The following is a 12500-nucleotide window of genomic DNA, read 5'->3' as shown; positions in this document are numbered from 1 at the left end:
CGCATACGCATACTCTCACACACACACACACACACACACACACACACACACACACACACACACCTCGACTCAAACACTCCAAAGCAGTAGCGTTGTGTTGATGAATGCCCGTGCCTGGTGATTCACCCCTGGTGCTGATGAGGGTTTGGGTTTATTAGCGGAGCCCAGACTGGCTGGGATGAGTAAGGAACAGTGGGGGGGCTGTGTGTTTTTAACACCGTGGAGGAGGTGCAGGGGCTGCCTGGCGTCAAGCACAGGGGTAATGTTTTATTCTCTCTGAGAGTGCTCTCTCTCTCTCTCTCTCCCTCTCTCTCTCTCACTCCCTCACTCACACACGCAGAGCCAGCTAGCCCTAGGGGGTGAGTTTGGGGTTGGGTGGGGGTTGGGTGGGGAAGGCGGAGGTAGTGATTGTATACAGAGGTGTTGTCATGGGGATAGGAGCTCTTTGTTTCCCCTCTCTACAGCTGCATTCTCCACTTTCCCTCTTTCCTCTTCCCTCCTCATTCTCCATATCCTCCCTTTCTTCCTACTCTTGTTTTCTTCTCATCCCTCCTCATTCTCCATATCCTCCCTTTCTTCCTACTCTTGTTTTCTTCTCATCCCTCCTCATTCCCTCCTTCCGTGTCTGGTGGTTTGTTGTTGTTGTTGTTGTTGAAGTTGTTGTTGTTCTGTTTCAACTTTTGGCTGGAAGTGGAGTGATGGTGGTGCATTCTCCCAGGACCGCTCTGATGCTGAGCTGTGTTGTCTGCCCCAAAACAGAGCTGAGCCTTGTTTGGAGAAAGAAGCTTGTGGTTGATGCTCATGCTGATGTAAACTGACAGAGCAACTCTTTAAAACTCTACAGTAGATACATATTTTATGTGGATATCTGTTTTATAGATCAGTTTCTATAGCCATTGGGAAATGGAATAGGAGTCTGATGCTGGTCTGCTTGTATAAACAGTGACAGGCTTTCACGCTCTTTGTTTTGTGTGTGTGTGTGTGTGTGTGTGTGTGTGTGGTTTGGCAAATTCATAGACAACTTGTTAGAACACCAAGCAACCAACTCAGATCCTTGCTCAGAGCCAAGGCAGAATTAGCCTGAAGTCAAAGTGGTTGTTATGTTGGCATGTGTTAAGCATGTTCACAGTATCTGAATAGTATAGTCATCGCAGAACACACACACTCTCTCACACACACACACACACACACCCACACACACACACACACATAGAGGCAGAGAGAAGGAGAACTTGTTTAGTCTATGACACATGAATGTGTTGAAGAATGAAATTAATATGCTGTGACATATTGCTGAAGTGTTCCCTGGCTCTGTACTAGCCGTGTGAATGTGATCCATCACTGAAGACTCATCACTCTGCTCCCCTGTGTAGAACTAAATTGATGATGACAGTGTTATTTGCTAGGAAAGAGGAAATCCTTAATTTGAGAACCGATTACTTGTGGCAACACAACCTGCAGTTTATCTTTTTAAATGCAATATTTGACTTTCAATTATAAGACCCTTCTCAACTCTGACATCTGTTCTCGTTACTTTTGACATCTACCACTCAAACACTTCATACTTGCTCCTCTCTGAGCTGACTGTGCGTAATAACCCTACTCTGCATGTTTCCATTAAATCATTGTGTGGTTGTATGATTGGAACGCACATAATTATAGGACAATGGTACAATGTTTCTGGCATGGCACTGTTGACGCCTTTTGTCATGGGAGCCCTTTTTTGGCAGTGGACGCATCCATAATCCCTGACACGGTGGCTTTGCGTAGGCCTGAAGGCTAACTTCCTGTGGCCTGCGCTGAATGGCTCACTGCCTATTGTGGCCTGATGCAGGCTTGGAGAGTCATCCCAATCACAGTGTACTGATTGTGTGCATTGATTGTGAGGTATTGTGTGGCAGATCGTCGGGCCACTGTGTTTTACAATAGAGCCTCAGTCTCAGAGTGGCCTCTGGACAATGCCTCAGTGATTGACCATGAGCTTGGAGTATCTGGACCCATTCTTAACGGAGACCGGAGATTCCCTCTCTCTGTCAAAAACATACACTCACACACACGCAGACACACACACACACACACACACACACACACACACACACACACACACACTCACCAACGCACAAACACATGCACAGTCACACACATGCAGACGCACGCACGCACAAACACACGCATAGACGCATGCACACACACATGCACACACACACACACACACACACACACACACACACACACACACACACACACACACACATGCACACACACACACATACACACACACACACACACACACACACACATGCACCGTAACCATGGACACGGATTGCTCGTGCACTCAACGGATTGTTGTGTCTGCCACATGAATAAAACATAATGCGGTGCGTAGCGATGATGTTTGATTATGGCGCTTGGCGCCTGGCAACGGCATGTTATTATTGTTCTGTTGTTGTTTACGCTGTTTTCTCACCCAATATCAGATTACACCTCTTTCTCAGAGGCCTGTTTCCTCATGTGTGCTCATGCACTGAGCCAGTAAATGCACTTTAAAACCAACACAATGTATTACATGCGCAAAATATTAAAGTCTGCAATTGTAACCACCAGGGAGGTTTTGTAAACATCTCTGGCTGAGGTTATGCTGGCTTGGCGTATTCACTGAGGAGACCACATAATCAGAAATTGAAGAAATAAATTCAAGACAGTGCACACAGAGCATGCTCATGCTGGGCTATTGGTAGCTTGCAGAGGTGGAGAGAGAAGGGGAGTGAAAAAAGGAGTCCTATATTTTCTTAAGATCTGCAGGTGATCAGGTTAATGGTGTATCTTTCAGCCACTTCTTTAATTAGGCTCCTAGAAGGCATCCTGTTTTAATCAATTTAATTACCTGCTTTTAATTACCTTGTGGCACAGTGACCCTTGTGGGCCAATCCATTGAAACCTTACCCCTGCATCACTCCATGAAGCATACACATTGACTCCTGCTTACAATTGACCATCCTTTAAAGCATTATTTTCATTCCGTAATGGCTTTGGGAAAAGTCATCCATTTGACTGAATCCCGCCACACCCGCCTCCACCCAGACACACGGACACCTCTGCTCTCAGGGTGAGGCTTGGCAGGCATCATGAGCCTCCTCCACAGCCCATAGGCCCATAGGTCCACAGCTCCACCCCACCCCAGCTGTGCTGGCTGGCTCAGCTCTGGGAGCACCAGGCCAGGGATGTTGTTGGCTGAGGCTGGGGGCTGGGGCTGGGGGCTGAGGCTGGGGGCTGAGGCTGGGGGCTGAGGCTGAGGCTGAGGCTGGGGGAGAGGCAGACATGTTGTTGACCCCATGCAGGCAGCACTCATGAGATCAGTGTTCATGGAGGGGAGAGGGGAGATGAGAGGAGAGGAGAGGAGAGGAAGGGAGATGAGGGGAGGGGAGAGGAAAGGAAATGAGAGGAGAGGAGAGTGGAGGGGAGAAGAGAGGAGAGGAGAGTGGAGGGGGGAGGAGAGAGGAAGTGGACTGCACAGCTTTGATACTTGCTCATGGTTGCAGGGGTGATGTGAACCGTGACCATTTGGCGTGTGTGGAGTGTGTGTTTGTCAGTGTGTGTGTGTGTGTGTGTGTGTGTGTGTGTGTGTGTATATGATGCACAGACTAACCTAGCCTTACATGACTCCAGTAGTGGATGCTGGAGGTGACCAATCATTAGATCTGTTCATTCCCCTTTGAGGTGTGCCGTCGAGCCCCATCTGTGCACAGTCTTAAAATGGCAAACAATGCATACAAGGCCTTCCCGAACGACAGAGATACAGATATCGCCGAAAAGGAGTGCGTCATTGACCGCAGTTACATGCAGGGAGTAACCCGGTTTTCAACAGCAATATTCGTTTTGCGCGCGAGTTGTGTAAACCCATTCTGATGGCATCAATCAATTTAATCCGGTATTTGGCGCAAACCGAATATCGCTGCTACATTTAAAGCCCGAATATTCCCTGCATGTATAACTGTGGTCATTGTGTACGGTGAATTGAATGGACACATTTAGATCGAGCATGGCAAGTCATTGCAATAGCCTATAATAATAGGCCTACCATTTTGTTACTGCATTAACCATAGTGATGTTCTTATTGAAAATGTAAAAAATACTAAAATTAAAAAGTAAATTGCATTGTGGGGCTGTCTAATGATTATTGACATTGAGCCATGAGATGTGCAGTTTGAAGCCCTCAAAAGACGTGCACTGTTAATTTACTCACTGTTATTTTTATTTAATTCATCTTGAGATGTTTTAAGTTTAAATTTCAGCTCAGTGAAGCACTTAAAGCACCAACACTTCATTAAGTTACTTTTCTTGTAGAATTGTAAATCATAAGTCATAGGACAACCTATATAGGACAGTAATTAAGGAAAAAAAGTCAACCTGCTGCGGTGTTAAATGCGATGTGGTTGAAAATTTGGGTGCACCTAACTTTTGTGCTGGTTTACCTAAGAAAAAAAGTTAGGCGCACCAGTGCAAAAAGTTAGCCTGGAGCCCTGATGTGTCTGTGTGTGTGTGTAATTGTGTGAGTATGTGTAAGTGTGTGTGTGATGGAGGGAGAAGGAGCTTTTCAAGTGCAGCCAATCACGCATACAGCCAACAGGAAATGAGCATGTTCTCAGGCATGGCCAGGAAATGAAACATTCTGCGAGGACACACGTGTCGCCTGCGCCAATGCCGCACGCTAATCTCTGTCGTTAATGAACGAAAAAGGGATGGTTGGGCTCGTTAAAAAAAATAAATGTCTGGAGAATTTCCAGGAATATTCACACACCTTCCCTAAGCATATGAACTATACGGAGATAATGTTATCTCTCCATGCAGGTGCTTCTCAGAGTGATTCCAGAGGCTCATATTTGTTTTTTTCTCTCTCCCTCTTTCTCTCTCTCACCCTTTCTTTCTCTCTCTCTTTTCTCACTCTACAGTTTCTGTGTCTGAAAAACATCCGGACCTTCCTGAAGGTGTGCCACGACAAGTTTGGACTGCGGAACAGCGAGCTGTTTGACCCCTTCGACCTCTTTGATGTCCGGGACTTCGGCAAGGTGAGTCACGTTGTCGGTGTTCCTGTCAACCCCCACACCCACTCAGCCACACACACACACACACACACACACACACACACACACACACACACACACACACACACACACACACACACACACACACACTCTGGTCCTCTGAAGCTCCACACCAATCAGCACACGTCCCACACATCTGCTCCAGCGCTCCACAGCTCAGGTCTAATTTGCCCCTCAGTCCTGTCCAAACACATCATCCGCTCCTTGGTCTGATTAGAGGAGCTCCCCTGCCTTCCAGGAGGCCCTCTGAGCAGCCATATTTCACTTGGGACTCACACTCCTGCTGCTTGCGCTCAAATCTGTCAGACATGACACAGTAGTCACCTACAAGGCCAGAAACACATTAGCTTGTGTGTGTGTGTGTGTGTTTGTGTGTGTGTGTGTGTGTGTGTGTGTGTGTGTTGTGTGTGTGTGTGTGTGTGTGTGTGTGTGTGTGTGTGTGTGTGTGTGTGTGTGTGTGTGTGTGTGTGTGTGTGTGTGTGTGTTGTGTGTGTGTGTGTCCCGTTCGCCCCGTTGCAAAGTTGCGGTTCAGGGGAGAGACAGTGTGACTCGGATGAGTGGTATGATTTTATCTCTGGTGTGATGTGAGCTTCCCTACCCCGCCCCCAACCAACTTCCACCACTACAACCACAACACAGATGCGCTCTGTCTGTCTGTCACACACACACACACACACACACACACACACACACACACACACACACACACACACACACACACACACACACACACAGGAATATTCAGAAGCTGCACTCTCTTTTTTTGATTCTCCTAGTAACATGTGGACTCACACCTCGAGGTCAGGCTTGTGGGCTTTGTGTGTCAATGCCTATCTGTGTCAACCACGTGTGGGTGTGTGGGCGTTTCAGAGAGAGAGAGAGAGAGTGTGTGAGAGTGTGTGTGAGAGAGAGTGCATTTAGGGGTGGCTGCCCTTATTTTTCATGCTTCTCATCTTCTCAGGTTCACATGTTATTTTGGATTCAGTGTGAGATTATGCAGTGTCGTGAGGCAGGAGGAGTAAAGGGCCCTGCAGCGCCTCCTGTGCATGCGTGTGTGTGTGTGTTCATTTGTGTGTATATGTGTGTGTGTGTGTGTGTGTGTGTGTGTGTGTGTGTGTGTGTGTGTGTGTGTGTGTGTGTGTGATAGGGAAAGAGTGTTGGTGTGTGTGTGTGTGTATGTGTGCGTCTGCTTCATAATCTGTATTATTGTTTATATTTCCTGGAAGAGTCAACTCTGCATTTTGTCATGTGTCAAAGGTACACTTTAACATGACTACTTCCTACAGTGACTGATATGTTATCATGCGCATTTATTATTTGGCCCAATCATAAACAGTATGTTTACTGTAATAACTAGGTTCACCCACCTTGGTTCCCATCTATCTTCCTCTCTAGGCAGAGTTACTGTAATATGAGCACTTTTATCTCATTACAGCCTTCGACGGGATGCAGTAAAATTGAAACGGGAAGTTTAAACAAGTTCACCTTGCCCTCAGCAGATGGGTTCACCTCGATAGTACACACTACTCACACACACACACACACACACACACACACCTACACACACACACACACACACACCTACACACACACACACACACACACACACACACACATACATATGGCAGGCATCTGTGGTATGGTCGGATGACTATGCAAACAGTAGCACACTGCCCTAAATGCCAGCACAACACCACGGCTGGCGCTAAGGATGACCCACACTAAGGGGAGACTATTTGTGGCCTACCGAAATGAACGCTGGGGATTTATAGACATTACTCTCATTAGGTACATCTCACTGGGCATGTACTGTATCAACATTCATCCTCATGATTTTTTCCTTGTAGAGACAGGGGGAGTAGGACAGGCAAAAGAAAAGAGGGAGAAGGAGAGAGAGATGGAGAGAGGGAGGGAGAGAGGGAGGGAGAGAGGGGAAGAGAGTTGATTAGTGGAATGACAAAAGGTTAGCGTTGAGAGTGAGCTAGATAGATCAACAGGGAGAAGGCATCACATGTTCTGAGAGAGAGAGAGAGGAACAGAGAGAGGAAGTAGAGAGGAACAGAGGGAGGAAGTAGAGAGGAACAGAGAGGAAGTAGAGAGGAACAGAGAGAGAGAGAGAGGAACAGAGAGAGGAAGTAGAGAGGAACAGAGAGAGTAAAAGACAACAAATGGATATGAGTGCTTCACAAAGCATCCTGGCCCATGTGAGATAAAGCGGAGAGAACACTATCTGTGAGTCAATGAGGCGGCAGGCAACAATATTAAAAAACCCCCGCGCGTCGGAATCAATCACCGCCGGCCCTCGGCACGTCAATTTGTAAATTGCTTTTGCATGGTCTCAGAGGTGACGAGCTCGTCCGGACATTGATTTTCCATTAAGGGCCGGCCAGCGCATTAGAATATATCGAAGAGAGAACGGCCGATGCACTAATGCGGCCCGCGTTCCACGCGCACGTTTGCGGCATTTGCATGTCAGAGCGGCCTTGCCGTGATTAATGGGTCGGAGTTGGTGTTTGGGCATAAGTGGTATGCGGCGTATGGTCGCTGGCTTTTAAATGCGGCGCGGTTGTTGTCGGTCGTGTTCAGAGGAGCAGAATGAATGACAAGACCTCAGCCCGCTCCATCAGGCACTCGCTCACTCAGGCGTTAAAGCGTCTGGATAATGGGGCTGGGTAGAGGCTAGAGAAAGGTAATGAGAACATCAGCTTTTAATTTGCTTTGTTTTAATTGAATTGAGAAATATGGGATTTGCACCTTGCATACTAGGGTGTGCAGTCATCCTTGTGAGTATTACCTGTGTGTTTGTGTGTGTGTGTGTGCGTGTGTGTGTGTGTGTGTGTGTGTGTGTGTGCGTGTGTGTGTGTGTGTGTGTGTGTGTGTGTGTAGGGATGTCACTGCCACTCCCCATCTCTCTCTCTCTCTCTCTCCTGCTCTAAGCTCCAGCTGAGGTAATTACCCTTGTCTGTCTCCTCCACCTCTCTCTCCTTCAGCAGATGGACACTTCCTCTCCTTCCTACCCACCTCACCCCCCTCTGTCTCTCCACACTGTGACAGCACTGGCACATTAATGAAGACGTGAGCAGAGACCACGTCACTCATCAAACTCAGGAAATTCACTCATAAACAATACCAGAAACAGACAGCAGGTTCACACCCATATCCCCTTCCACTCTATGAGGAGTCTTGGACCCCTATAAGAAAAGCTCTTAGGTTTTCCGCTCATACAAGAATACTAAAAGGATCTGCAGGGCTCTTTATGTGTAATAAATTCCATCAATTTGTGGAATTCATTACACATAAATTCCACAATTACACATAAATTCTACAATGAATTTGCAGCCATTTGTACTTTATTGTCAAAGATCCATCATGGTTCCTGAGGCTCCCTATTTTATCTTATTTTCCGGTGCCGTGGCAGCCTCTTGTGTGCGCTTCACCCACCCATGGCCCATGCCACGGCGGGACACGCTGCATTTGGCTAGCAGATGGGCATAATCTGGGCACTAATGTGGGTTTCCTCCCTGGTAATGCCCCTATTCATCAGCGCATCCTTACTGACATGGAGAGGAGACGCTGGGGAGCCATCTCTCCCTCTTTTATGTGCCCGCGCGCGCCAGCCAACAGCCAACCGCCAACCGCCTCTGTGTACTCTCCCCCACCCCTCTAAATTAGCCCACAAATGAGCGCTGTTATCATTTCCACAAACACCGCAATCTGCCTTCCCCTCACTCCCACCCCCAACCCCACCTCCTTTTATTTATTTATTTGTTGCCGTGGCGATGATTATGGTAATCAGTCGACACCTGTGTTCAATCCATGGGGAGGGGGGGGGGGGGGTAAGGAGAGTAGTTAGGATGATTTCAAACACATTTTTCCCCTAAGATAACATCTCAGCATTGTCAGGATAAAGGGCCAGTTTATCATAATCTGGGCTTGAGTGAGTGTGTCTGTGCGACTGAGGAATAGACTAGAGGGCAGAGGCAGTCAGAGGACACTGGGCATGGTTGGGCAAACCTATTTATGGAGGCATGTATTGGCTATTGGCATTCAATGCTGCTGATCAATGCGAGCGATCGGGCTCAGTGACTGCAGTTTCTTGGCTTTTGTGTGTCTTAATCCCCAGAGGAGTACATGGCTAAACTCATCTTTGCCTTGCAACTTTTTCTCATGAGGGTCAGCTAATAAGCCTCCCGGACAGTGGTTAGGTTGACCTCTGACACGCCGGATGAGCAGTTTTAATCAGAGCATGCTCAGTGAGAGAGGCAAACTGGGTCCCAGGTGAGGATGAAGGGAGGTGTTATTGAATGTGGTCCAGAGGGATGACCACTCTTCTCAGTGCAAGGACATCAAGGACAGCGAAATGGTGATCTTCAAGCTCATTAGATTTAATTCAGAATAGAGCAGAATGGTAATCCATGTAATGAATAATAACTACAGATAATGTCAGTCATAATGGATAGAATGGTAAGGGAAGGCACTGACAGACATGTACAGATGTACAGACAGTTTCAGTTCATTTTATTCTGTGTGTGTGTGTGTGTGTGTGTGTGTGTGTGTGTGTGTGTGTGTCCCATCTGTGCTTTGTGAATTAGGGAGAGGGTGTCTGCCAGACACACACTGACGGAGCGAAGGGTCAGAGAGGATGAGAAGAGGAGGGAGCGATGAGAGACAGAGATGGACAGACACAGAGAAAAAAGAGGGATGGGGTTGGTGGGAGAAGGGGACACAGTGGCAGCGAGACATCAACAGCATCAAATTTAATAAGAGCAAACTGTCTGCTCTGTCCTCTGAGGTCTCTTTCTGTCTGTTCTCCTCTCTCTTTTTCTCTCTCTCTCTCTCTCTCTCTCTCTCTTGCTTGCTCTCTCTTTCTCTCTCTCACTCACTCCCACTCTCTGTTTCTCTCTCTCTATCACTCACTCTCACTTTCTCTATGTGTCTGTGTGATGGCTGTGAGGCAACAGCAGCTCGTTTGTCCAAATTTACATGCCAACACGTCTGCGAGTGATTGACACGCCCGCTCTCGGCTTGTTGCAACACCCCTGGATGCACCCTGACCTTGTCTCAGCTCGTGTCACCCCGCGAGTCAGAGCATACCTCCACCCCTCATACACCCTCTCAGAGGGAGTAGTAGATCAAATGACCAAACACTGTTTCATGTGTTCTCCATGGTATCGTTAGTACTTGATACTTTCTGTGTTGTCCAAGTGGGTGATGGTGGGTGTAACACGGCTTGGCTGTTTTCTAAGAGTGATCAGATCAGTGTGTCTGGTGGAGCAGCTCTCCTACTTACAGCTGTTCTGATGCAGCACTTTCACTCGAGGTAATGGATATCAGCAACTACAGCTGTGGGGGCCGGCATTTTTGTCCCCACAACTGTGTGGGGATAGCTTGTGTGTGTGTGTGGGTGTATTGTGCATGTGTGTGTATGTGTATATGTGTCTGTGTGTGGAGGGGTGGTTGTGTGTTGTTGTGCGGGAGAGTGTATGTGTCTGGAGTGGTCAGTAAAATGCTTGACAAGCATCCAGTACTGGAGGAGTCAGCAGAGCTGTCCATAGGTTTCAATAACATCAGTGACCTCCTGTTTTTCTCCATTTTTTTCTCCCGATTTGTCTCAAACACACACACACACACACACACACACACACACACACTGGGGAGTGTAAAGGTCATGTATTAGCCTGACCAGGCCGGTTTCATTAGTGTCCAGGTCAGGGCCTCTCAAAGCCGAGGCGGCTTTTTGAGTGCGTGACTGATGAGACAAATGAAGCTATCATCACACCACACACACACACACACTCAAACTGTAACACATGGGGACACAAATAGCTATGTGCCTATGTTAGCCCCCTCTTTCACACACAAGCGCAGAGGTCCTCATGATCACCTTTTAATGTGTAGGACAACTGCCAGGAATGATCCACTCATCTGGACTTCATTGTGTGTGTGTGTGTGTGTGTGTGTGTGTGTGTGAGAGAGAGAGAGAGTTAGTAATTTAACATGTGTGTGTGTGTGTGTGTGTGTGTGTGAGAGAGAGAGAGAGAGTGAGTAATTTAACATGTGTGTGTGTGTGTTGTGAGTGTGTGTGTGAGAGAGAAAAAGAGAGTGTGTGTGTGTGTGTTGTGTGTGTGTGTGTGTGAATGTGATTGAGCATGTGTGTGTGTGTATGTACTCTAATGAGTCAGAAGGCAGGGGTCTGTTTTATGTCTACCCTTCTGAGGGCCTAATGCAGCAGACGTGCCGTGTCCAATCTGACAGTCATTCCCCCTCCCATGGATCCCATCGCGGAGCTATAGAATGGAAACTGGCTTTGGGGAAATCTAGAACTCAATAGGACGGTTTCCATGGTTCCGTCTCCCCTGTTTGCTAATGTGTTCATTGTGTTGTCTTGGTTATCCCAATAGTGCCTGTATTAAAGATGCATGATCTCCATGAGGTCTGATGGCCTGTTCCGCTTGTTTCATGTACCAGTGCAGCTCTTTCCAATGCATGAAATGGAGCAGCCGAAGTAATAAACTCCCTTCGTCTTTATCTGTATATCACATCCATCTTATTGTTTTATTAGCCTGCCTTCATTGCCATCCTTGATTTGTCTCTCCTGTTCTCTCTTCTCTCTCTCTCGTTCTCTCTCTCTCTCTCTCTCATTCATTCTGTCTGATGGGTCTGAGGATCTTAATGGTGTTCCTGAGTAGTATTTTTCATTATGTCCCTATCACCCCCTCCCAATCCATCCACACACACACACACACACACACATACACACACACACACATACACACACACACACACATACACACACACACACACACACACACACACACACACACACACACACACACACACACACACACACACACACACACACACACACACACACACACACACACACACACACACACACACACACACACACACACCATTGGCAGGCATCCTTCAGGAGGGTCCCTGCATGTTTTTACATAAGCCTGCCAAAGCCCAATCAATTATTCATTTCAAATGTCTCACTCCCAATGATAATTTCTTCTAGGATTAATTATTGATGGGCTTATCTTCCTGTCACTGTGGTCTCTCACACACACACACACACACACACACACACACACACACACACACACACACACACAGCAACCTCTAACGGGCTCATTAGTCATCTGCTCGTTAGTTCGGTACCTGCTGGAAACAGGTGGTTGCAGAGTCTTTGCCGTTGTCTTGGATACCCACCGTGGCAGTCCTGTGTGGTATTGTTGCTGATTTAGAGGGAAGCTGTGCTTGACTGCGCAGTGAAGGAGAGAAGAGAGAGAGAGAGAGAGAGAGAGAGATGGTGAGATGGAGAGAGAGAGAGAATCAATTCATTTCTCAAGATTGGCTCAGGTATGGCTGAAGCGTGAGCGTGCATCAAAG

General features: G+C 47.4%; 1 protein-coding gene across 7 annotated transcripts in view; it reads left to right on the top strand.

The window, feature by feature from the left end:
* vav2 (vav 2 guanine nucleotide exchange factor) overlaps nucleotides 1-12500 on the top strand; it is a 204356-nt gene that overhangs the window by 53906 nt on the left and 137950 nt on the right. For all 7 annotated transcript variants that reach the window (XM_042059062.1, XM_042059065.1, XM_042059063.1 and 4 more), the window contains exon 2: nucleotides 4950-5066. In XM_042059062.1, coding sequence (XP_041914996.1) covers nucleotides 4950-5066 — 117 coding nt within the window. The remainder of the gene's footprint in view (nucleotides 1-4949; nucleotides 5067-12500) is intronic.

This window comes from Alosa sapidissima, chromosome 13, assembly GCF_018492685.1.
Source record: "Alosa sapidissima isolate fAloSap1 chromosome 13, fAloSap1.pri, whole genome shotgun sequence".
In the NCBI taxonomy this organism is placed as follows: Eukaryota; Metazoa; Chordata; class Actinopteri; order Clupeiformes; family Clupeidae; genus Alosa; species Alosa sapidissima.
The sequence above is the reverse complement of the archived record's forward strand: the minus strand, read 5'-3'. Positions and strand labels throughout refer to the sequence as shown.